Source organism: Leptosomus discolor, chromosome 18 (genome assembly GCF_034619465.1).
Source record: "Leptosomus discolor isolate bLepDis1 chromosome 18, bLepDis1.hap2, whole genome shotgun sequence".
Taxonomy (NCBI): Eukaryota; Metazoa; Chordata; class Aves; order Leptosomiformes; family Leptosomidae; genus Leptosomus; species Leptosomus discolor.
Window position 1 is genome coordinate 7,738,552 of NC_141408.1, and position 25,301 is coordinate 7,763,852.

At 37.7% G+C, this 25,301-nt stretch overlaps 1 protein-coding gene across 1 annotated transcript in view; it reads left to right on the plus strand.

Moving 5' to 3' along the window:
* The window catches only part of BCAS3 (BCAS3 microtubule associated cell migration factor), a 368,528-nt gene that overhangs the window by 51,281 nt on the left and 291,946 nt on the right, over positions 1 to 25,301 (plus strand). The window contains exons 8-11 of the mRNA XM_086475025.1: positions 1,010 to 1,117; positions 5,287 to 5,363; positions 17,678 to 17,754; positions 19,523 to 19,606. Coding sequence (XP_086331151.1) covers positions 1,010 to 1,117; positions 5,287 to 5,363; positions 17,678 to 17,754; positions 19,523 to 19,606 — 346 coding nt within the window. The remainder of the gene's footprint in view (positions 1 to 1,009; positions 1,118 to 5,286; positions 5,364 to 17,677; positions 17,755 to 19,522; positions 19,607 to 25,301) is intronic.

Below are 25,301 nucleotides of genomic sequence, written 5' to 3' on the forward strand. Positions count from 1 at the left end.
TTCTGTGCATATATTGTATATTGTTTCTCTGCTGTGTACTTATCGTATGTACCACTATATTATCTTGAGGCATTTGAGGTAAACAGTTGGCATTTGTACTCCAGTTCTCCAGAAAATTCTCAAGCAGCTTGAGCAGATCCAAAAGACAAGCGAGTGTTGTGTCAGGAATTGTGTTAAACTCTGTAAAATAAAACAGATATGGGCAAGGGGAAACACCCTCTTTTACCAATACTTAGTATGTGTTTGTACAGCTGGCAATTTGTGCTCCTTCATATTCGTTGACCTAGAAGTAGCCAACATTTTAATGCGTTCTTGGAGGGGAAAAAAGGTGTTATGGAAAAGAACTGCCACATCAAAGCCTCTCCTCAGCTTGTAAAATGGTTTCCACCACTACCTTCCTCAGCCCTATCGGAACACTCAGCACTTTCTCCCTCTCAAAAGAAAGCAAGCCTTTTTATTAAGAAATGGCCTTAGAGTTTTATTTATATTAAAATGATAAAAGTGACACAAAGCAGTTGAAAAGATCCTTCTAGTTCAAACAAAAGTCCATCAGAGATGTAAATTCTGTGTAAAGTGTCTGTATCAAATCAAGTCATATGATTCAGCTGTTGCAGCGAGTGCAGTAAGTACTCCCTTTAGGAAAGTGTTACTCTGTGGAATGTATTTTTAAATAACTAGAAAGTAGTCTGAAGCTTGATGCCTGTTAAATGACGTGTATTTTGCTGGTCAGATCTGCTGTTCTGAAGCCTTATTTGTGACAAAGGAAACCAAGTAGTTGATAATTAGTTGCACAATAGAGATTCTTGACCATTGTGGATATAATTTGATTTTAATTGTCTTTCCTTTAATGTACAAGGCTTATATTGGCCCTTTGTTCTCCAGCATTCTGCTCAGATTGCTGGATTTTTCATTTAGCATGCTAAATGATATAGGGAGCTTGAAATAGTTAAAAAATAATTTAACAAAAAATTTCTTCTTTCCATTAAAATATTTTTTTTATTCATTTTAGCACAAGCCCGCCTTACTGCTGTGTAGACCTTTATTCTTTGCGAACAGGAGAGATGGTTAAGTCCATACAGTTCAAAACTCCTATTTATGATCTGCATTGCAATAAAAGGTAAGGATGTTTGCTATACATTCTTTCTGTGTTAGGGCATGTGAAATTTTTGTAATGAATACAGTTTCTGGTATATGCGCTCCCTGACTTGATTATTTTGACTTTCCTGTAACCATAGCTTTGGTTCTTCATTTCTCAAGTACTGTTTCAGTTTGAATACGGCAATATGCTTCTCCAGTGGCTTTCATTTAAGAAGTTCAAAACATTTTGCATCTGAAATCATTTAATCTTTTTTCAGTTGTGCTGAGAGTGAGTAGGAATCATTGGAATCCTCTATCATCCACCTACAGATGGAGAAATGGGATCATCGAGAGTCTAAACAGTATAGAGCACTCGAGAGAGTGTCTCTTTCCTTGCGTTCCTTTGTTCTGTCATACATCGCCTCCCTGCACATCCAAGAAATTCCTAGCATGCAGTCTGTGGTTTACAGGAAATAATGTTCCTGTGAGTCAAATAACATAGCAGCACCTCTTAGATGGGATAATGTCACCTAATTTCTGAGAGAAAATGGCTTAGAAGGCTGAGCATTGTAGAGTTTGAATAGAATTGGATCTATTGTTTTCCATAGAATCGTGAGTTCAAATTTTTGCTAATTAACTTTAGATCTTCATCTCTCCAAGACATGCAAAACTGAAGACCCTTGTAGTTTACCGCATCTTTTTAAGACAGAAGAGAAAACCCGGGATCTCTACATGAGGATCTTGATAATCCCTTGGCACTCCCGGTGAGGGAATTCGATGCAGTGACTTTGGTCATAGTCCATGATTGTGCTGCTTACTTTAAGGCTTCCTTCCACCCAGCTATTACTGTTATTAGTTCTTGTATGTCTTTAGGTACCTTATGGAAGTTGTGGAGTATGATTCCTGTGTTAAAGGTAGAGCACTGAATGAAGAAATTACTGCATTTCTTTGGGAGTATCTATTTGTTGGCTGGAATTGATGGCCCTTCAGTAGGGAAGGTGGCATAATAACATGAATCAGTAAAACAAAACAAAGTGTCGGATGCATATGTTTTATCTGCCTGATTGGTATGGCAGTAGGTAGCATGCTTGTGTAAGTGAAGATCAGAAAAGAATATGAGCATGTGTTGTACTCGTGCAACTAAGAGAAGTTAGCCGTGTTGGAGATTGGATGGCGGGGAGGGGGGAACCCAACCAAAACCACCCACAACCCTAGAAGCCACAAGGGTTTTGTTAAACAGACATCTGTCTGTCATTGTACTATCAAAATCGAAATGTTAATGACTATATTGGGTCAAGTACTACTTTTCTTCTGTAACTTCTACTGAACAAACACGTTTAGTACCACAGCTAATGTAATAATGAGGAGGATATTTTGATGGTGTGAATGTTTAAAGGGGATGGAGGTTTTTGTTATCCCCATCAGTCTGCTTATTGTAGGATGTGGGTATGATTGTTACATCAAAAAATACTTTTGCTGAAGTGGTTGAGTTGGTGAGAGTTATGTGCCATGAATAGGTCACTGTTCCTTTAAAAGCTGTCAGAAGGAGTTCAGTACTTATCTGTGCAACTGTCCCTTGAAAAATTTAAAGTTCCCCTGTGTACAGTGTGATGATAGTAAATCTTTCCAGTCTGGCCTCCCAGCAGAAGAAAAATCCAATTGTAAAAACAGTTGAAAGGCAAATCATCATTCAAAGTTTCTCCCAACTAAAAAGTCTTTCCAGGTGCTAATGTTTCTTTTTCTAAGTGGTAAAAATGGAAAAGCTACTTCAAAGCTGTGTGCCTGTATCCAGGGTAGCTGCTTTTCTGGAACATATCAGATTCTGTTGTTATCCAAGCAAAACTCACTATTTCAGATTGAAAATGCATTAAATGTGGCCAAGTGCAGCGCTAATGGTGCGTTAACCGTACTATAGACTAATGGAGTCCAAAATTTGAATTTAAAAGAAAACTTGAGTTGCAGAAGAAGGGAAGACTCTTTATTATTTATGTATTTATACTCTGGAATCATCCATCCAGTAGGTTTCATTTATGCAGAAAGACAGTACATCTTAAGAGTAATAAACAAAAATCTACAGGATTGGGAAATATTGCAATCAAATATACATAGGCTTTCTATATATATTGCACTTGCACATGCATTTGAAGTCTTTCTGTTACTTGTTGGTTAACTTTCTTTCAGGCCTTGTGGAAGATGTTAGAATTGATACATTTTCTTTTGGTTTTCTCTCCTGCAGTTTCAGCAACTGGAAGATGTGTCGTTTAACTAAAACTACTACTTTATCCAAAACTAATATTAATTTATATATGCAGAGTTTATAACTTCTAAAATTTGAGATTTGTAAATCAGAAGGGGGTGGGGAAGCATCTTTTTCACAATGAGAGCACTTCAAGCAAATAAGAAATCCTACATTAATTTCTTCTGTGACTTGACACGTCTGAATCCCTCTTGTTATGTGTTCTGCCCTTTTCTTTTGGCATGTAAGCTGCTCCCTCTGAAAGTGTGCGTGTGCCACCCATTCTAGGTCTGCAAATCTGTGAATAGGAAAGACATTTGTCCAAAAATGTCCCTTGATTTCTGCCTTCCTTCCAGGAATTTGTACTTCTCCTTGTTTCTAGATAGAGGCTTGCTGATAAACAGAGCAGCAACCAAGTCCCAGGATGAGATGTTGTAAACCAAAGAGTCCTGAAAGAATCAGAGATACAGAACAGTGCTTATTACTTTAATCAGCTTGTGTATCAGGCAGACAGAAAGTGGCTTGTGTTACACCAGCCTGTTGAACAGGCTTCAGGAGTCATCTTGGGAACTACAGATGCGATCCACGTTACTTGGCAAATGTGTTGGTAAAAATAATAGCAGAATCCAAATAGCAGACACATGGATAAATCATGCCTGATGGAGGAGTATTAGTACAGTTTTCTAGGTGGAAATCATGACTCAAAACTTATTTATAGGTCTGAAAACACCAGCAAGCATGTGGGTAAGGTATATGTTTTGATTTTAGACACGTCAGAGTTTTACAGGTATTGAGCTCTCATCAGATAAGAAGGAGGTGTTCATGTAGCTAAACAGCTAAAAGTAGGAAAAGGGAGGAGTTAATGGCTGGTTTTCACAGTAATGGGAGATAAGCATCACCCTTTACCCAGGGATAGGTCTGAGACTGGTGTGATTCATCATCTTTTTGAAGATCATTATTTTATACTGTGATATGCAATCATAACTTTCAGATAAAGCATTGTGTTATAATAGTCATTGAGAGATGTGATTAATTTTTTGCCATGTAATATCTTAACAATTAAAACTATTAGAACAGCATTTAATAATGCTCCATATTGTCAGTTAATTAAAAAAAATACTCTCATAGTCTTCCTAATAAGAGAATAATCAGATTCTTAATTAATTATGTCATATTGCTAAATGTTCCAGAAAGCTGGTAGATTATATCTGTTTCTTTGTTGGCTTCCCAGGTGGTTCTTTCATTTGAAGAGTTTAAGAACTTGGTTTTGGGAAGTCATCGATGTAGGAGATGTATCCTAGTTAGAAGGCTTTCAAGATGCTTCACTTTCCAGATTTGCATTGTTGGCCTCTTATTTATTTAGACAGTCCCATGTTTCGTGTGTCGTTACCGTGTGACTTTTGTTCTTTGTTTCAAGTAATAAGCAAGTATTTTAGAATAAGTGTGTACATGTACAAGTGGATACATAAACATACACCTGTAGTTTTGCTAATTGACACAAATTCTGCTTCTCTCAACTGTATTTGGGTGCTGATGTTCTTGGTTTAAAAGAAAAAAACAACCCCTGCTTTTAGTAAATAAACTGGTTTAATAAATCTGCAATGAGATGGGCAATGGGATTATTTCAAATTTAGCTTGTGTTCTACTGATTGTTGATTTGATTGTTATTTGAGTCATTGAAAGTAATTCAGGATCCTTGCGATTCCATTCTTTCTTTTTAATGGAGCTTTTACTGCAGGAGGTATATCATAAATATGCCGTGTTGTTCTGTATCAGATCTGTGTACTTCCTGAAATGAAGGTTATGTGGTTGGGATGAGAGAGAATCCTCAATAACTGCCACGTATTGGTAACCTGGCAGTTTATCACTGTAGAATTTATATTGATGCTTTTGAAATAATTACATTTAGATATTGAATCTGTAAACCAATGCATTTAATGTTTAAAGTACACGTTCCATTTCTGTGTTTTCAGGATACTTGTTGTAGTCCTGCAAGAGAAAATTGCCGCCTTTGACAGCTGTACTTTCACCAAAAAATTCTTCGTTACAAGTACGTATAATAATTGGATTCAGTCTTCTTGTTCTAGTGGTGGAGTGAGATAAAACAAACTTTTTTGGTTGTATTTTGAAATCCTCTAAGCAGGCATCCATGACTTCATTTGGAATTTTAGGAAATCAAAAAAACCCTAAATGTTACTCTGTGAATCTTGGGCTTGTTTGCAAATTTTTTATTGCTGTGACTGATTTCTCAGTGTTGTGAAGGGCACCTACACTGACATCCGTAGGTAGCTGAAAAATTCTTTCATTTTGCAGAAATACATGCAAAAATTTCAGGTTGTACACATAAGCAGCAGTTTGAAAACACATCGACAGCGACCTGCCTGTGGTTTTTGTACCTTAGGCCCAGGTACATTGTTGGGGTTTTTGTTTGTTTGTTTGTTTTTTAATGTGCCCTGACTTTTGCCAGCCCCAGAGCTCAAGCAGGTCAGTGAAGTGTTGTGTGGAAAAGCTATAGGCAGGTGCCTGCAGGTGCTTCCACATCTATCTTGAGCACGAAGGAGCTGTTTGCTCAGACTCCCCTTTATCCCTCTGAACTCTACAACTGGCCTCTCAGTCGACTGTAACGGGTCAGGTGCTCTCCCAGAGCTGTTCCTCTACGGTAAGTGTCCTTTTGCTGCCTCAACATCTGTAAAGCAGTAATTGATGTGTAGTAGAGAGCACTGGTATGTTTTCTGCTGCTTGTGCTCTGCGCTGTCACAGGATGTGGTTAGGATTAGGATGTCATTTACCTGCTCCCAAGGCTGTGTGTGTTGTAATGCTAAACAGCAAGAAAGTAATCGCCCCAGAAAAAATTGTGTTTTTTCAAGCAGATAGTGACCAGTGCTACTGTTTATCAATTAGAATAGCCTCTTAAAATCTGTAAAGTACCGAGGGATTGTAATTTGCTTTGGAAGACTCCGAGTTCTGTGACTAAAAAGGAGAGTCTGAAATTTTCGGGATGTATTTTCAGTTGCAATTCGAGAAGTTCAGAATTAACTTTTTATATTAGCTGTGTATTTAAAGAAAAAAAACTAGTTAGAAGCCGTTTCCTGTAATTGTTTGAAGAGAAGCAGCTTTATGCAGTAATATTAAAGTTGCCAATAGGTGTCAGTTTCCTCCTATCCATGGATGTGAGACGCTGGGCGTCTGCTAGGGTTGGATGAAGAGTCAAAAGGGAGAAGACTTGTTTGCGTCCTTCTGTTCCTTACTCCTCCTTTTTATTCCGCTAAAGAGAATTAGGGTACAAGCCTTGCTTTAGTTTAGATCAAAAGTAGAAAAAACCCCACAACAACAGGAAAAAAACAAACAAACAAACAAGAAAATCCCCTCTAAGTGCATATTTTGACAATTCTTGTGCTTTTCTGATTCCAGCTGTTTGGTTTTTTAAAAAAAAAGATATTGCAATTTGTTTTTAAAAATTAATCCACTGAACTGTATTTTGACGAACAGGGGTATGCTGTTCCTAACCGTAACTTTCGACTTGCAGTGCCTTTTTGTGGAATTTAAAGAGGATAAAATAAAGCTTTTGGAGACATTTACCAAGTTATTTGAAAATCTAAACTCCCAAAATGTCACTATTCATGGTGTATTTCTCCAGCTACGCTGTGTTTTTGAATACGAGACACTCCAGTTGTCCTTAAAATTTGTTCAGGCTTTGGCACCCCAGAACTAGGTTAAAGACACCCCATTTTAGCAAGCTGCGGGACCTGGCAAACAGCTGGAGCTGCTGCCACCGCAGCCCTTCCCCTGTCGCCACCCTGGCTTGCCTGTGGCCAGTGACGGGGTGTGACTGGGCAGACAGACGTGTGTTTTTCTCCTAGATGAATGGGTTTCTTGGACTTGTGCTGGTGAATAGTTGTCCTGAGGATTTTGAAGCTTAGTTGTTTCACTTAATAGCTTATGCTATCAAGCGGGTGTTATGCTCTGGCATGTTGAAGGCTGCAGTAAAGCTTTTGTCTAAGCTTTCAGATTTCGTATGTGCTGAAATCTCTTCGACCTAAGAGTGTATCTTTAAAGGCTTAAGTTACTCTGATGTGTTTGAAATTTGATGTAAGTGAGCTACCTAGTTAGCTGCATAGATTTTTGATCGTCAGCCAACTGGCCAGCAACGGGGCTCTTTTGTGGCGCTTTTTGTTTCCTTTTTTAATTTAGGAAAGGGCAGTGTCAGTTTAAATTGGAAAAGTAGAAATCCCTGCAAAGGAGGCTTGGCAAAAGGTCTTATAGGCCTCTCTGTTTCCGTTATTTGAGCATCCCTGCTCTGCTGGATGGTCAGCCAGCGTCCCATGTGGACCCATCCTTGGCTGGACAGTGGCAGTAAGAATGTCACTGGCTGCCTAGAGAGTTTTTTTGTGAAGAAGGTTCTCAGCTGCATTACCTGACTGCTTTTGGTAAGAAGCAGTGGCATAAAAAGTCAAAAATGTCAAGCAAGGATCACTAGCTCTTTGAAGACGTTTCTGTTGCATGTAAACCACTGTGTAGAAAATGGAAATCTTTTTTTCAAGAAGATTTGGTGATCTTCAATCACATCTTCCATCTGTATCAGCTGAGTGGTGTGTGAGCCTTAGAACCTCACTGAGACAGCTAAAAAGCAAACGTAATTAAGCAGAAGCTCTTGTCCATTTTGTTGACTGTACACAGAAATTAAATGCAGAATGTACAATTAAAAACAGTGTCAGGAATTCTGAAGTTTGGTGTTCTGCAGCAATGCTAATGCAGCTGTGTTGCACATGAGTAGTAGTTGTCTTTCTGTTTTTGTTTTTGTGGTTGAATGTGTAGCTTAATATATTGTTGTAATAAATATACCATAAAATATTCAGGATGTAGAACATGGTCAAGTTTGTGTTGCTATTGGAATGTTTAACTCCTGCGTTTCCTGATTTTTCTTGAGCAAATTTGACGTAGTACTAACCTTTTTTTTTCCCTGCATGCGATTAGATGGAAATGTGCTGATTTGACTTGAATGGCAGAGTGCCAGCACATATTATTTGTGCCTTTTCTAGCAAAAACTCAGTGTACAGGTGCTCCAGTCTTGGTGTGTGAATTTAAGACAGGGGCTTAAACTTGAAGGGAGAACATACTGTGAATATTGTAGAAAAATTCCCAGGACATCCTGTAATCTACCCTGTGTGGTATTCTTATTTTTAAATGTCTGCTAAGGAAAGGCATAGCATCAGTCTGCAAAGAACTCCTGGCAGTAGCTTCCATACAGCACTTCGTTCTCTGCTGTGCTCGTGCTTGGAGCCAGAATTAAAAACCAAACAGCAATTGCGCATCCTGCACTGTTTTAAGTGCTCACATGGCCAAACGAAAAAAATTAATTTGATGCTTATAATGTGTTTCCTTTGGTAGTAATGAATGGCAAGGTGTAGATTTTAAATAGATTTTTTTTTTTTAATTTAATAGGTAGGAGTTTTATTGTGGTTCATTTAAGATTTCCTTGAGATCTTTTTTCTGAATACTGCGTATGACTGAACTATCAGAAACAAAACTGATGTACAGGCTTTTTTTTTTCCCCTACTTTGCTCTAAACAATAGATGCAGAAAAGATGAATTTCATTGATTTCTATTACATCAGTGCTCCCTCAACCCTTCTCCAAAAATGCTTACTTAGTGGAACATTGATGATTATGAATATGGCCTGATGGATACTGTCTTCTCTGTAAAGAATATCCTTCCCACCCCCTGGGCCCTAAGTAAAGATTATCACAGATAACATCATGCATGTGGCATCATCTTTGTGTCCGATAACTAGTGCCTGCTCAGTTTCTCTGGCCCTTCCACTCCTCATATTGATATATTCTCCATCCATTATTCTCCAGGGATGAAGACAGTTATTGCAGCCATTAGCTGGCACCACATTTCTATTGATGCTGTACAGCTAAAGCCTTAAGAGGTAATTTTCCAGATTTTAGTCAGAGTACTTTATTGTATATAAAGTCTCAAAAGACTTTCCTAACCACAAGCCAAAAATTATTCAGTATATGTTAAATGCACCCCACCTGTACCTCTCAAAATAAATAAAAACCCCCTAAAACCAAACGGTGTTTGATACTCTAATCTGCAATTTGGATGTGGTATTCCTATTTTCACTGACATTCACATGCAAGAAATAACACGGGGGTTTCAGTTTGTCACAGGTCTGATCTGGAAATCATCTGGGCTTTTTTGTACGTTTTGTTAGCTTTGTTAGAATTCCTTTTCCCTGATCGGCACACAGGGAGCAGTTTGATCTCTTGCTTTGAAGTAAAAACACTGGATGTCTTATGAAAAGGTTTAGTGGCTGAAAAGTTACAAACAGAACTCCTGGGAGAAGGTACGTTTCCCTTCTCAACCGTGATCAGCGAGTGGCATTTATCCTGGATATCCCACATGGTATAATAATTGATAGGATTCCTCAGTCTGTGGAGGGGGGCTCTTCAGTTTAGATCGAAAGCCCTTAAGGCAGGTGGGAAGTGAGCTCCTGATTCACAGTATTTTCCTGGTGAGTGAAGAGAAACCAAATATGTTCCTGTGAATTGTATATAAGTTTTATTTTTATACACACACACACACACATAGATATATATATGAACACACCCCCTTTCATGTAATTTGTAGCTGCCTTCCCTGGGAAACGTTGATGTGCTCTTGCTTTTACTTTATTTATAAGAGTGTTTTTTCCTGAATGTGGGAATCAGGGTATCACTATTACAGGATAATGTTGCAATACTTTTCGAAAAGGTCTTAAGGACAATGTGGTAGCTTTATGGAAAGGAATGCCTTCGTGGCTTACAGGGTGTTTTGCTGTATTGCAGGAAAGTGTAAATACAACAGAAAAATTGCGTAAACACAGAAAGCAGGCGTTGGTACCCAAGATGTATATCTATCATATCTCCTGGGTTTGACAGTTTATAAAATTATATGTAGAACAGGAAGTGCTCTTTGTTTCTATGTAAGTTATTTTTATCTAGAGCACCCAAATCCTCAACGTTAAAGGCCAAAACAAAGCCATCTCACTCACATTGTCCTGTACAGAAACAACAACCTCTACAGTAACATTGTTATTTATCACTGTCCAATTTTCTGAACACAAAAAGAAAGTAAACCTGAGATTAAAACATAGTTTGTCCTGAAATCAGTCAAATTTGTGCTAAATTAAACAATCAAGCTTAATGAACATTAAAGGCCACAGATATTTTTAGTAAAAGCTCTGGTATTGATGTTAGACTTATAGAATAACAGTAAAATACTTAAAACTGCCATGATAGAATTGACAGGGAAAGGAGATCTCTTAGTACTGATAATAATAACAATAGAAATAATAATAATGAAGCTAAAAAATTAAATTTGTCGTCCTTCCCCAAGCTTGTGTGAGGGAATTCTGTCCTTCTGATCCAGGATAGCACAAGATGCGACTCATTGCAGGGCTGTTGTGAGCATGATGTGTGTTCTGAATATTGCCCTGCGAAGGTGGGTGATGACGGTGTATGTAGCATTTGTGGCTTTGCTTTTTCACTATATTTCCAGATGGGGTTTTTTTTAGTGTTTTAATAGTGATAATGCCACTATGATTTTAAAAAAGAAGAAAAAAAAAAAGGCAGAAAAAGGCCCTGGATGGCAGACATGATTTCTCAGTAGGGTGCATCCTGCTGGTTTGCTCTTTTGCTCAGTTTTTATGGGTGATACTTAAACAGAAGGAAGTACAAGAACAATAGAAGAGTTTTGGAAAGTATGTGACAGTGTGAGAGTAATAACATTTACATCGGGCCTTTCATCTAGAAGGAACCCAGAGGAATTTATAAACAGTATTACTTTATACAGTTTATAAACAAATAAATTGGTTTGCTTGGTGACGCTAAAAAGAAACAACCAACCAACCAAAAAATACTAGATAAAACAACTTATATGGTTTGTTTTCCTTGGAATAAACAATGCTTTTGCAACAACAGTATCACTCTACCCGTTATTTATTGTATATTCCCTTTCTGTGCTCTCTGTCGTGGATGTTTTCTGGCTGCTTTGGATTACAAGACTGAAGAATGTGATTTTGTAATTTCATTACTATAGAGTGCTGTATATTTCGTAAGACCTAGAAAAAAATTCCTAATTAATTATATACTACATCCAGTGACTGAAAAGTAGCATAGCTTTAGAGGGTTAACATGGTATCTAGAAAATACCTCAAATGATTAAAGGCAAATAATTTTGGTTGAAGAGAATTGGAATTTGGTCAGAAAACTGTGTTTAAAAGCACTCTGCACTTAAGATGGCATATGTCATCTTTAATGAACCTCTCCACACACTGAAACAGAAAAATCTTTGTTTGTCCAGTGATCTGCTTTCTCAGTAAGGTTTCACTTAGTTTTGCCTTTGGATGTAGGTTAGCCTTGGAGATCTATGCCCTGACCGGCATTCCTTGTGTTTGCTGACTAAATCCTATCCCCATGTCATATTCATCATACTCAAAAGAGATGCAATTTCTTCCATGGTTTGGGATTAGAGACAGCATCCTAAGAGGATTTTGTAATAATACTGCCCATACCCACCTATTGTATAAATGCTCACACAGAGAAATAGCTTGGAATAAAACTGGACAACACTAGTATGCATTCCTCGCAGGTACAACGTGTGGAATACTCATTAAAAAATAAAATTACTGTAATTATGAGGATAATTCTTATAACTGATACCAAAAAGATATGTATCAGTGCAAAGGAAATCAGAGAGAACTGGGGAAAAGAAAGCAGTGAAATCTATGGAAAAAAAGTAGTTTTTGTATTAAACTGATGAGGGGAGGGGGAGCAGGGAAAAGGCAGAAGAGAACTTACGAAAATGGTTTTCATTAAAAAGTAAAAACAAAGTCAAGATAGAGGGGATGAAAGTCTGGCAAATATCACAAACAGTTTGGTGTGTTTTTTTTTTTTCCTGGACTATAAAAATAGGTGCAGAGAATAAGAGATCTTACAGTATGCTGTGACGTTAAAAAACGACTGGTAGTGTCTTAAGATAAGCACGGTGGGATGTGTTTGAAGAAAAGCAATCTTGTTCTGAATGCTTCCGATTTGGCTTTTTCATTCCCTTAGCTGTATTCATTCGCACATTAATTTGCAACAGTTTACCCCATGTCATTTTACAGTGCATGTTAGTAGGACCGAGAAGGAAATATAGCTGGGCTCTGGGTAAGGAGCCGTATTCAGTTGTGAGTGTGTTGTTATTTAAACTGAGAGTAAGTTCTGACTGTAAGCGTCCGATTTTTCTAGAGGGAAACGTTGCCTTCTGGTGCGTAGTTGGGTCTGAATACTTTGCCATGGTAAGATCATCTTCTCTGTAGGCTGTTTCTGAAGAAGGACCAAGTGGAAAAAATCACAGCCTTTACTGTGATGGTGCTCACTGCTGGGGGAAAATTGTTATTTAAATACTGGTCCTTCATGTGCATTGGATATTTTTTTTTTAAACAGATCATGTTGGTACGTATTGTATTTGGTGTATCTGCAGAGTCCCTTAGGGCACATACATATCCCTACTTCGTGAATGAGAAGGGCACAAATGCAGAGCACTTCTGAAGATATTGATTTGGCTTGTATGAGTATCGTGGACAGCAGATGCACAGCTCTGGTCCTCCTGAAGAACTAAGCTGCTACAAGCTTAGGTGCCTGTAGACTTTTAACTGCCTGTGGGATTCCACAGATTGAGGGCTTGGATGTGAAGCAGCAAACTGCCTAATTGTTATGCATATCAGGAATCCCTGCAGTGTTTAGCCCCCGACTCTCCATCCCATACTGAGCTTTTGGGTGTATGTGTATATATATATATATGTGTGTGTGTGTGTATGTGTATGTATCTTTTTTTAAGCTTTTTTTTTTTGTCATGAAAAAGCTGTGGAGCTTGATGAAGAGCTGCCCCAATAGAGTGGCATGTTTTGCGATTTATTGGCTTAATCTCTGTTATAGCTGACGTGACTTTTGATGGCCCTGTTCCTTTTAACGGTATTTTCCCAGTGTGCTGTTTATTTGAAAGCTAAGTGGGAGGAGAGGAATGTGTTGCTTTTCTCTTCTTGGCTGCTGTCTGTGTATTCACACTGTCATTACTGAACCTAGAGGGTGAGTTTTTTGAAAACAATTTAAGAAAAGGGCTGGAGTCTTAGTTTTCTGTAGGAGCATGGACCAATGGAAAGATCTGGAGTTGGAGAAGTGGCTTTTGAATGAATTTTTCAGAGATGAGTAGAGGAGCTGTTTCGGTTTATTATGGGCATATGGATGTGAATCTCCAAAGGGTGGTAGAGATTTTTGAAGAAGTAATTAAAAAATAAGGTAAAATAAACGTGCCTTCTTTTTGCTTACTCATTAAGGAAACATTTGTATAGCTTTTGGAGAACTTTTAAGTAACTTCTAGGATTCCTATATTCTCAGTAAACCCAAATGTATAAGGTCAGTACAGAAGTATTAAGCTGAAACCATCTTTGAATCCAAACACTTGCATCTTGGAAATGGGAAAACCAAGGCACAGAGTATGAGGTACCAGGGTGCTGCCTGTGAAATCCTCGGCTGTCAGCCAGCTGTTTGGAGGGAGCCTGGAGCCCGTTCCTCACTCATCAGTGTTGCTTAGGCCAGCACCGGTTGGAGTTCTTGGGCGTAGGAACTTAATCAACTTAGCAGAAAAACTTGCCCTTCTATTTTGAAAGTCTGAATTGCAGTTTTCTACGTTTGTCTTTTCACGGCTTTAAGTAGTGCGTTTCCTCTGTGTGTCATTATAGAGCACAGAGGGACAGAGTAGCTGTGTACTAAAACCATTTAAAATAGTTTCCAGTAGGTTTTCGCCTATGTTTTTTGTGATGATAGTCCCAGTAAAGTGTACGCTAAGATCAGATGTTTTTTAGTACTTGCTTGATTTGCTGTACTTTTGGAAGGACTTTCCCCGAGTGATCTTTTCTTGGATGACCTCTCCATACTGTCATTAAAACTTGGAAACTTTGGTCGTCTTGACAGTTAGTTCTGCATTCTCATTATGTTCATTCCTATTGTAAACATGCTAAAATTGCTGCTGTTGTTGCTTAGAATGGATTTTTCCTCAGTTGTTTTGAAGTTTAGTAGAAATAGAGGTTAATCTTTAAGAGAGTTAGGCTGGTAATGATTGGATGGCCGAGCTTGATAGGTCACGCTGTGTCTGTCTTTTCGTTTGCCTAGTTGATGATGTTCTGCTGACTCCAGCTGTTTTTTTGGAAAGCAGAAAAACAATTTGCTTTTCCTTCCCATAAAGTATAACCCTTTGTTTATCCTTGTACTGCTGCAAGTTTCCAAAATGCAGAGACTTGCAAAGAAAAGAAAGGGAGGAAATAGCTCTTTTTTTACGCTGTTTTTCGTATTGGGAGAGTAGAGTTTCGTACCGAGTTGAATTGTTGACCTCTGTGGAGGTTATTATTAGCATTGGCTGATTTGTGTGTGGAGCGGTGTCTGATTGACTGAGTCCAGTTCATGGAACAGACTGCCTACAGTGGGTTTGGTGAAGACAGTTGCAGTTTTTCTGAGTAACTTTTTTATTTGATTAATTTTTCATTTGAAGTGTAATGCTTTTTGCAGTTCTTAATTTACTTCAGCTCACTGAAGTAATTGAGAACAGCTCCTTTTTCCAAGCAAGACATTTCTTTTTATTATGAGTTGTTGAATAGCTTGGATTTTGTCGTTACAGCGCATCTGTTGGCTGATACTCCTTTGGTTTTCTGCTGCAAGGATGTTACGAGGTGCTTGCAGACTTTGGGAAATGCAAGTGACTGATTCTAAAGTCACTGGAGAGATTTATATGATGAGGGCTATCATCTGACAGCTTTTAATGCTATATTTTATACGTAAAAGGGAAGAAAAATAAATAAAATTTGAGGGACCTGAATGTCTTTGCTGACCCAGATAAGATTTGCCAAAGCAGCAGGCAGCATTAAAACCTTACTGGGCCTGATCTATAATGTCATCGGAAGAACACGTTTGTATTTACAACCTAGGGTTGTATTTACAACCTTTTTTTTTCTTTTTTTTGCTTGCTTTGTTCCTTAAGAGGCTCTGGTTACCCGCATTTTATGCACTTCTGGAATGCAATAACAATTGTGGCATCATCTCTTCAGAATTCGTTTTCCTTCCTGAGATCAAGGCAGTGATAAGGCCTTACAAAATATTCACTTGGTTTTACTTTCCTGGCCTGAGATGGTTTTAATTGGATGAATTGCTGCTTTTCTCCTTACATTGCTTTATGACCTTTGAAATAGCTTGCTATGATCTTTCAAATTTTGCAATACCCTCACTGCTCTGCTCTAAAAAATGAAGTAAGAGCCGTTTATCTTAGCAGGAACAGTATAGCAGCTGTTTCTGCACGTGCCCAGCAAAATACCAACAAATGGGTCTTTAAGTGTTGTCAAATGTCAGTTGAAACTCACACCTGTGTGCTATAGTTACCGCGCTCCCACGCACCTTTTTCACTGTTTCGAAAGCATTAAAAATAATGCCATTAAACTTTTAAAAGTCTGTTGTCCTCACTACATGTTCTGTGCTATTTCAGGGCCTGTTTGAAAAGACCCTGATACTCGCAATAAGAAGGTGGTGAATAGGTTTGCTTTTTCTCATTGTGCTTGGCAGATCAGTAACAAGAGTGTGACACAGCAGCCTTTGGGGAAACAGAAGCTTAGCTAGCTGTGTCTTTTTTTTTTTTCTTTTTATTTTGCTTCTCAGAAAGCACTGTAGGATTTTATGCAATAAAATGCAGTTGTTGGTTATACGTGTTCTTCTAAAACGTTGTTTGCCTGATCTCAGTCCTCCTTCTGCCTGGGATACAGGATCAGCTAACCAGGGCTCCTTTAAATGAGACACACGTGTCTAGAAGATTTTAGACGTTTTGTTTCTTGGCCAACCAGTGGGACAATACGAATTATTAAATTGTATATATTAGCCTAAGAACTGATGAGAACGGAGATTAACCATTTGCTTGATAGTCCCCTCTTTCCCCTCATTCTCTCCCCCCTTATGCAGTATTTCTTTCTTTATGTTTTGGTGTACCAGATCGGATTTAGGTCTAGTATATGGCATTATGCTGACGGTGGCTAGTTTACTAGCTTAAGTTTGAACACTCAAGCTTAAGTCTTGTTATCGGGACCCTAATCAGTGAACAGTTTTGTGACTTCATCTGTGTGACTTCAGCATCTGAACTTTCAGACTGAACAGAGGATCCGGCTGAAATCAGCCTGCTGGAACCACGCCGCGCCAACAGTCACCGTGTCGGGGCTAGAGTACTAAAGTTCAGATACATCAGTAGGATTTGAGTGCTGAATACAGACAAGGGCTACATGTTGATGTAGAAAGAGCACCCGTCCACCCAAAAGAGTTTAATCTAAAATGACAAAGAACAAAGGAAGGGAAACAGGACATGGAAATAGAACAGTAATAGCAATTAGGATGAGGGTCGCCCTGCTGCTTTTAATTGTAGATTACTTAAGCTTTCACTTAGGTTTAAGCATTATCTAATTGTTTTCAATAATTTAAAGTTCTGTATTGTTAATTTTAGTAGTTAATAGTGTGATATTCTTGATGGTTGTTTTTTGAAGTTTTTTTGCCTTTTTTTTTGTTTGTTTTTTTTTTTAACTTAGATTTTGGATATTAAATGGCATTTAACATGGGCCTGGTCCATTTTCAGTCTTGCCATATTTATGTTCACAGCTATTTTCAGTAGCTTTCTATTATAGGTACACCTTTTAATCCTCAGGAATAGTTCTCTATTTTATGTTCATCTTTATGCATGTGTATTTATCAATTTTAATGATAATAAAAAGGAAACGAAAGCAGGTGAACAATGGAAACTTCGCTACAGATTTGAAAGGAATTATGAATTTTCTCACTGTGTAAAGTTAAGTGTGTGCAGAAGTATTTTGAAAGGCTAAGGGCCTGTATATAGAATTATTAAAAACAAGAACAAAAAATACACCCTTTCATCCCACAAAAATCTAGAAGAGCTTGAAGTGAAGTGAAACTGTGACCAATAGAAGGATGTCAATAAAGTAAAATTAATTAAAATGTGAAGATACAGAACTAATCCACTCAAACTTAAATATTCCCCTCACCCCACTGTATCAAAATGGCATTTAAAAAAATGCAAACATAAGGAGAAATGGGTATTTACACATAATTAACTGTTCAAAATAGCTCATCTGACCACAGTCTTATCTTTAGGAACAAAAATGCAAGCATTTACTGAGTGATATTAGCAATTGAAAGGTTTTTGTTTAGATTTTTTTTTTTCTTGGCAATAAATAAAATTCTTTTTAAGAATTCATTAAGATATTTCTCAATGTTGCCTTTTAAAACTTTTCAGGCTGCTATCCTTGTCCAGGGCCAAACATGAACCCTATTGCTCTTGGAAGCCGTTGGCTTGCTTACGCAGAAAATAAGGTAAGGAAAGGTTTAACTTCAAACAATGCTTTACTGGTTCTAGATTTCCTTCTAGCTTTTGTATATATAGGGGGGAAAAAGAAAAGAAAGTCTCAAAAAAAAGCTATGTGAAAAGATGATCTATAAGAGGACTTGCATAACGATTACAGACCTAATCCTTGGTGCACACTGGTTGTGTTTGGGTATTCATGTATGTCACATCTTTACTCTGCACATTTGATGTAAGCTCATGAACTTGGAAGGCATAAGTATGTGAGTAGTGTAGGCAGAGAAGACAGCTATCAAAATGTGTTTTTAGTGAGGTCACTCAATAACCAACCCATTTTGCATTTTAGAAGTTTAAAGCACCTAATTACAGACACTTCTGAAAGGCGGGCAAGTGAGGATTCCTAAATTCGGTTTGGGGAAACTGAGTCTGGACAGAGCCAGTGGGCTTGTCTGAAACAACCCAGCAATGCACTTTGTGGATTAGGAAATAGCATTAAAATGCCTGCTTTTTAACATCTTTGCTGAAAGGCTCCAGGAAAAACCATGAAACTTTGGAAAAAAATTTTCTTATTTCTAGAGGCAAAAGAAGAAAAGAGATCCCAAGCAAAAAAATTACCGCTCTTTTTACCCAGCCCTAGGCCAGAGAATTGATGGCGTATTTAAAGCTTGAAGTGTTTGAAAACTTTAAATTCAGCTTCTAATGCCTTATTTTTATTTCAAAGCAGATGTTTTTTCTCCCTTTCACCTGTGACTGGAATAGCTGTTTCTAGAGCTGAACCAGAAATTATCAGAGGCAGACTTTAGAGATGTATTTGTCATTATACCTTTTCAAGCACAACTGATTCGTCTCCGAATTCACGCCTGCCTTTCCTTTAGTGCCACGCCTGTGTGGTTTTGTAAAACTTAACCAGTCAACCTGGGATTTGAAAAGTATTGCTGCCAAAAATATAAGTCACTGATCAGCGAAAGAATTGTGTCACAATAGGAATTTAAATGGCTTGTATGTTCCCAGGTATATTCACTGTGGACTTCCCCTTTCTCCCTAGCTTAACTATTTTATTTAGATACTTAAATATAAGCAGGAAAGGAAAGCTTGTAGAAACAAATACATCTTGCAGTGATTTTTTTAATTTCCTTTTAGCTAAAACAGTTAAACAGGCAACATGTTCAGTGTACAAGCAACAAATATCTGTATTTTTTTGCCATTTTAGTCAGAGGCACAGATTCTATTGTTAGGGTTCAAAGGCAAAAAGTGCTTTTGTAGGTTGATGGCAAGTAGAAGAGTCTTGATTTATTAATTTTGAAGGAAGGCCATATAGAGTAAACCCTATGTACATTCCTTTAATCTATTAAATGTAAAGTTTAAAGTAGCTCTTTTCCTTTGTCATTTCTTTGCTTACTAGTCATAAAAAGGAGGGGAAAGCCACACTCGGATTCTTAGAATGTCTAATATTTAATGTTACATATACAAGGCTAAAGCTTTTGATTATATTTATTTAAATTTATTTGTGGTATTGCTGCCAGACCAAAAATCCCACCATTTCAAAGTTTATGAATTCTTAGTGACTACTCATCTTGTAATTGAAAACTGGAGTTGAGTACGCGACAGTCTGGGTGGCACCCAGAAGATTATAAAAAGGGGTTAAGTGTCTCAGCAGGGCTTTTTGCTATTTGTAGGAAAAAACACACCACTGTACATGATAAATAAGAGCTATGGTAATGGGTTATGGGTTTGTGTAGTTTAATAGTAGTTACTTGGTTGCTGTCTTTCTTCTTGTAGCTGATCCGATGCCATCAATCCCGTGGTGGAGCCTGTGGAGACAACATTCAGTCTTACACTGCCACAGTCATTAGTGCTGCCAAAGTGAGTACATCATTGCTGTTGGGAGAGTTTATCATGTAAGATAATTATTAGGTTTCCCTGCTGAATTGTACTGTGTGTCATCACCCACCCCCCATTCACAAAAGAGGAAAACGCAGTAAGAAACATGCTAGCATTAGCAGCGTGCAGATGGTCCCGATCCTGCAGAGCTCGGAGTAGCTGTGGTTTATCACAAAGTATTCCTATCCTGCTCAACGATTTCTAAAAATTTTATTTATTACAAACAGCTATTCATATTAGTGGCCCCTGTTACAGGAACATCACAGTGAAATGCATTTATATAATGGCTATTCATAATGTTACAAGTTTACATGGTTAGAAATCAACATTGTGAATTATTTGTCTTATAGCACTGTGGCAACTGACTTTACAAGTGCTTGGTGCTTTTTGGACTCAGTCACACTAGCGTTATATGTTTTAATCTCTCTGAAGGATGACAGCACAGTACTGAGCTAATTAATTACCTGACAGCTTTCTTTGAAGGTTAGAGATTACTAATGGCTGTTTACATATAGGTTCCATTGCCTAGTTTTCTTAGTTCAGATGATATTGTAATGACCCTCTGTTTTCAGAGAAATGTCTGGGTTTTCATAGTATCAAAAGACAACGATGGATTGGAAAAACCCTAACCGAGCCAAAGAGCATGGAGAACTGTTGTTTTACTGTTCCCCCCCCCCCCCCCCCCCCCCAGTCCTTTCCTTGAGGACTTGCCTGTAACATGTTGCCAAGTAATTTCTTTTTCTCACACACATGCATACAAAGTGAGTTTTGGCATTGTCTGGCAACCTTCGTGCTGATTACAAGCTTTCATTGTAACCACTAGCCTTTTCATTTCTGATATGCACAACAAAACAAATCTAATAATAGGAATTAAATGACAGCACAGAACAGAAAGCTCAGCGTCACTGAAGAAAACAACAGTTACAAGAACCCACAGAGAGGCATGGGGCATGCCATTTCATGTAAAAACAAAGCATAAAAACAAACATATTCCATCAGCATAGCTTTGGACACAATCTCACTGTGGCTGGAGGAGGAGAAAAATCACAGTTTTTTACATTGTTGAGGAGAACTTGAATTGCTGATCTTCTGAAGGCATCTGAAAGTTGCTGTGTATCTGCATACTTTCACCATCAGCAAAAAAAAATAAGAATGGGTGAAAATCTCATACTCCTTCAATCCCAGCATCATTAACGTGTCTTTTATAGCACGGATAAGTTTGAAAAACCAACTGGTTTAGCATGCTCAGATGTGGTAAAATGTTACAAACGGATCACTGCACTGCCAAAGCCAAGCCCACTCATGACTTAAGAACAGGCCAAAGCTTTCTTAAACCAGATAATGATTGTCAAAGCATTCTAGTAGGCATTGAAGACTAAGCACTATTCTGTTTAATTTTTTTTGACAGACTAAAAAAAAAATTCTAAAAAAGGAGGACATTTTAATGACCCTTACCACAAAAGACCATGGATAACTAGGTTTTCAAGACAGTGAGGACCAAGATGATGCCTTTATCTGCTGAGCAGTACTAGCCAAGGATCGTAATCCAGAAATTCCCGTGTTAAGCTGAATGTTTGCAAACACTGACATAGTGATGTTGCATCATGTGAATAGATAGTGAAGATAAAATATGTTTATAGTCATAGGAAATAAAAGATTGTTAGCCTCTGTACAGGGATAAAGTAATAGTGGAAGTTAGAAAATGGATGATCATAAGGGCACCATCTCTATACTACTTTGTATTTTGCATAGCATGTTGCTTTTGCTCTCAACTGGCTATCAGATGTTACTGTAATAGGCAAGATTAATACAAATATAGTTTTAAGTATTTGCATGATTTGGCTCTTGAGTATATCTCAGCCTTACCATATTAATTAGTTATTCGCATCTGAGTGCAACACTGAATCTGAAATATTTAATTTCTTACTGATGTAATTGAATCTTGGCTTACTATCTAGCAAGTTTTCATCTCTGATAATGGAAAGGCTGACTTCCTTGTTGGTAAATATATACTCCAAATATCTGTTGCTCTTTGTCTATCTTATTACCTTACCATAAACTTTACTTCTTGCTTAAGTAAGTCTTAATCTTTAAACCTCTACTGCTGTTGTATCTTATCAGTCTACAAGGATTTGTAATTAATTTGCTTTGATCGGCAGACGTATTGGCTTTTTTTTGAAAGTGGATGTCCTTTTCTGTTCCCTACAATGCTGCTTTTTGGTTCAGAAGTGGTTCCATAAAAGTTCTTGTCCTGTTCGATTATCGTGGGTTACAGCCTTTTCTGTTTGGGTTCCAGTTTCTCATTGAAGAAAGTGAAAGAACCTTCATATAAAGGAGAAAGGTAAAGTGAGAGCAAAGAGTTAATTTCAGAAGGGTCACTTTTGAGACGTACCTTTCAGATCCTCTGTAGGAGTTCCTGGTGGCAGTACAGAATATTTAATGGTATTCCTTTTGAGAAGTGTTTTTGGATGTCCCCGTAGTGAACAGTGAGTGTCCCCAGGGTGATGTACTGCTGTGTGCTATACTTGATGCAGCAAATGAATTTCTTCCTTAACCAAATAACTTAGGAGTCAGGAGCTCCCCTGTTAACTGAGAATACTGAGGTCAAAATTGTGGTCGTGTTGGAGTGTGGTGTTTATTGGTGCCAAAATTCTTGTTCTGGTAACATTGTGATTCCTTTAGTTCATCTTCCCATTTAATTTTATCATTTCTACAAGGATTTTATTTTGAACATTGAACTTTTTCCTGTTTCTCTTTAGATGCATCTTGCAAGAGCATTGCTTTTTGCCATTGCTAGAAAAACACATGCATTTTTTTCCAGCTCAATTTCTTATTTTCTTTTCCTGACATTTGTTTAATGGCTTTCTGTCTGTCCGTGTTCTAAAACGCTTGATCATTTCTGTAATTTGACAAAGCAGAAAATTTCTGGAAATAGGAAATGTGTCAGGATTCCAGTTTAGGTTAATGTTTAGCAAAGATAGAAATTGATGTGTTTGGAAAAATGAAAATACTGTTCCTTATGGGATAAAAATAGGTTCACTCCAGTTGAACAAACACAGTAGAATGGACGTCGAATATCTTTCAGAATAGACCCATTATTACTTAACAGTATTAGGGATGGGAGAATATTCAGGTGCTTTGAGATAAGCATCCAAATGTGAAATTGCTTATTATAATTATCCATATTTATCCATTTTGGATGCAGCAAGGAAGGGGGAATTAGGAAAAGACATTCGTATATCTCCATGCTTGGGTTTTTTTCCTATACTTTGTTGAAGAGAGGTTGGTCTCACTGTGTCCCTGAGTGAGTCATGTTTCAGCTCACTCTCTGCCCAAGGGCGGCTCATGCAGACCTTCCCCATCCTGATGTATCCCTTGCAGTCAAACTTGCCGTGCTGTTTAAGTTGAATTTCCTAACAGGCTCCTTCCCTGTCCTAGCTCTTTTCAGAATATACGGCAAGAGCAGGAACGGGAAACATCTTTGCGAAGCATGAGCATTTCAACAAACGTTTAGTTTGAACTTGATTCTGTAATTGATTGTATGTTCATGTTGTTCCTGTGGCTTTCATATTGCTGATTGCCAAGGCATATCTTTTTGATATCTCTTTCTGCTTTCTATAGATTTTTCATTTGTAAACAAATAAATAATGTAAAATGTATTTATTAGGAGAAACAGGAACAATATATTGTTTTGCCACTAAAAGGATGTAAGACCTTTTTTAGAACAGAACAGCCTAACAGGCACTGAATGATGCATTTTAATTTTCTCATCTAATTAAAGTTGTACTTATTTTTCAATTAAATGAGATATGAGTGTGTACATTTATTTCAATTAAATATGTCTTTCTTTATTTGAGTGAATGTGAACAGTCTTATTTTTAAGCAGATAGGGTACACGTGAGCATACCAATAAGTTGTGTGTTTTGCACAGTGTGCATTGTTCCTTACAAGAGGAACTGGATCAAGTATTTGAAATTTATTTATAAGAAAACTTCACTGAGTATGCACTGGCAGGTCCTCATCACTGACAAAGGAACTGGGACAGTGCAAACTTTAACCTATTTAATTTAAAATGTCTTTGCTCTGTCGAATGTCTAACATCAAATTATAAACCAAGTTCTTCTCACCTCATAACTTCTTTAGTTGATTCTTTCTCCATATCTTTTAATCCTATAGTAGTAAAGTGATTTAGCAAAGGCTGCATCTGTTTTCTCTTGTTACCTGATAACTTCTTAATGAGTACTAACAGCTTATGTGAGAGCAAGGTCATTAGCTCTAATGGATGGAGGGGACAGCTGATATGGCATGGGAAAGGTTAAAGATTACCAGAGAAGTTTTTGCAAATATACACATAGCACAAAGAAGTAAGTGCCATAATGGTTTTGCACTGATATTTCTGAGCTAATGGCCTCGGCCACATCTTTGTACACCTATTACTTCTCAGTAGCCCTGCAGTCGCAGTCTACTCTAACATCTAACAGTCATTCATTGTGCTAGATAAGCATGTTAATTTTTTTCCAGAGAGCTATAAATTTATACTTGGCACTTTGTCATCCAGTTTCTCTAGCTCTAATATCATAAGTTACTTTATAAAACAGGTCAGTTACAATCCTTGGTGTTTTAACTTGCACAGGTATTTTGCCTTACGGTGCTGCTATACTGATTTCTCTTTCCTGCTGTATAAACTGCCAGTGCCTTTCATACGGTTTTAACTTTTGGCCAGAAAACTGCCTTGTCAGTTTTTGTACGGAAGGTGTCTGTTGAAAAGCATTCTTGTGATGGCATTGGGTCTCTTCTGGGTCTGTTCCTCAGTTATCGTTGCCTGCTTTGTGTTACATTTTTCAGTCTTCTGAATTTGCCACTGTTAAAATTTGTTTTATTCTTGCTTGTTGTATCTGAGTATAAAAAGAAATAATAAGAAACAAATGGCAGGATATTACTAAAGACTTTAAACCCCAAAGACATTCCTATGATAAAGGCATGGCTCGATTTTAAGTGGTAGTATCTCCATTAGCATTAATGGGGTAAGTACATCAGCTGAGGCATCTCAGAGGTTAATCAGGCTTCCTGGCTAGATGCTGCCGTCAATACAGTGTGGCGCCTAATTCTGTTGGCCCTTCAGAGGTTTTCCTGACAACACACTAACAGACTTTGTGTAAGTCATTTCCTATGAATTATTAAAACAAACGTTTGGCTGCTAATTGATGAACACTAATGTGTTTTCTAATCACTGCAGTTTGAGATTTTAGCACTAAACAAAGCAGTTGCAATTGATTTGTGGCTGCTTCTTGGTTTCAGCTTGTGATCTGTACAGTTTTTTTCCTTTTCAATTTAGCAGGCAGCTTAGCTTGTCTTTTTAGTTAAGAATTGGCTTGTTACAATGCCATTCCATTCTGATCTCTTTTGCTATTTCATATTTATATTGCACAATAAATCTGCTCAGTTCTTCATAGGCAAATAAGGCACAGTCCTTGATTCAAGGAGAAAATATTTGAAGCTGTCGTTTGGGTTGTTTTTCTTTAAATCTCTCTCTCTCCTACTGTGTGTACTCTCCCTCTTTCTCCAAATAAAATAAAATCACATTAAAAAAATCTTCATGTCTTAAGATGATAAAAGCTGGTGCAGTGACTATGTTTTCAAACCCACGCCTGGAAAGCAGGCGGACTATGGAAAGTCA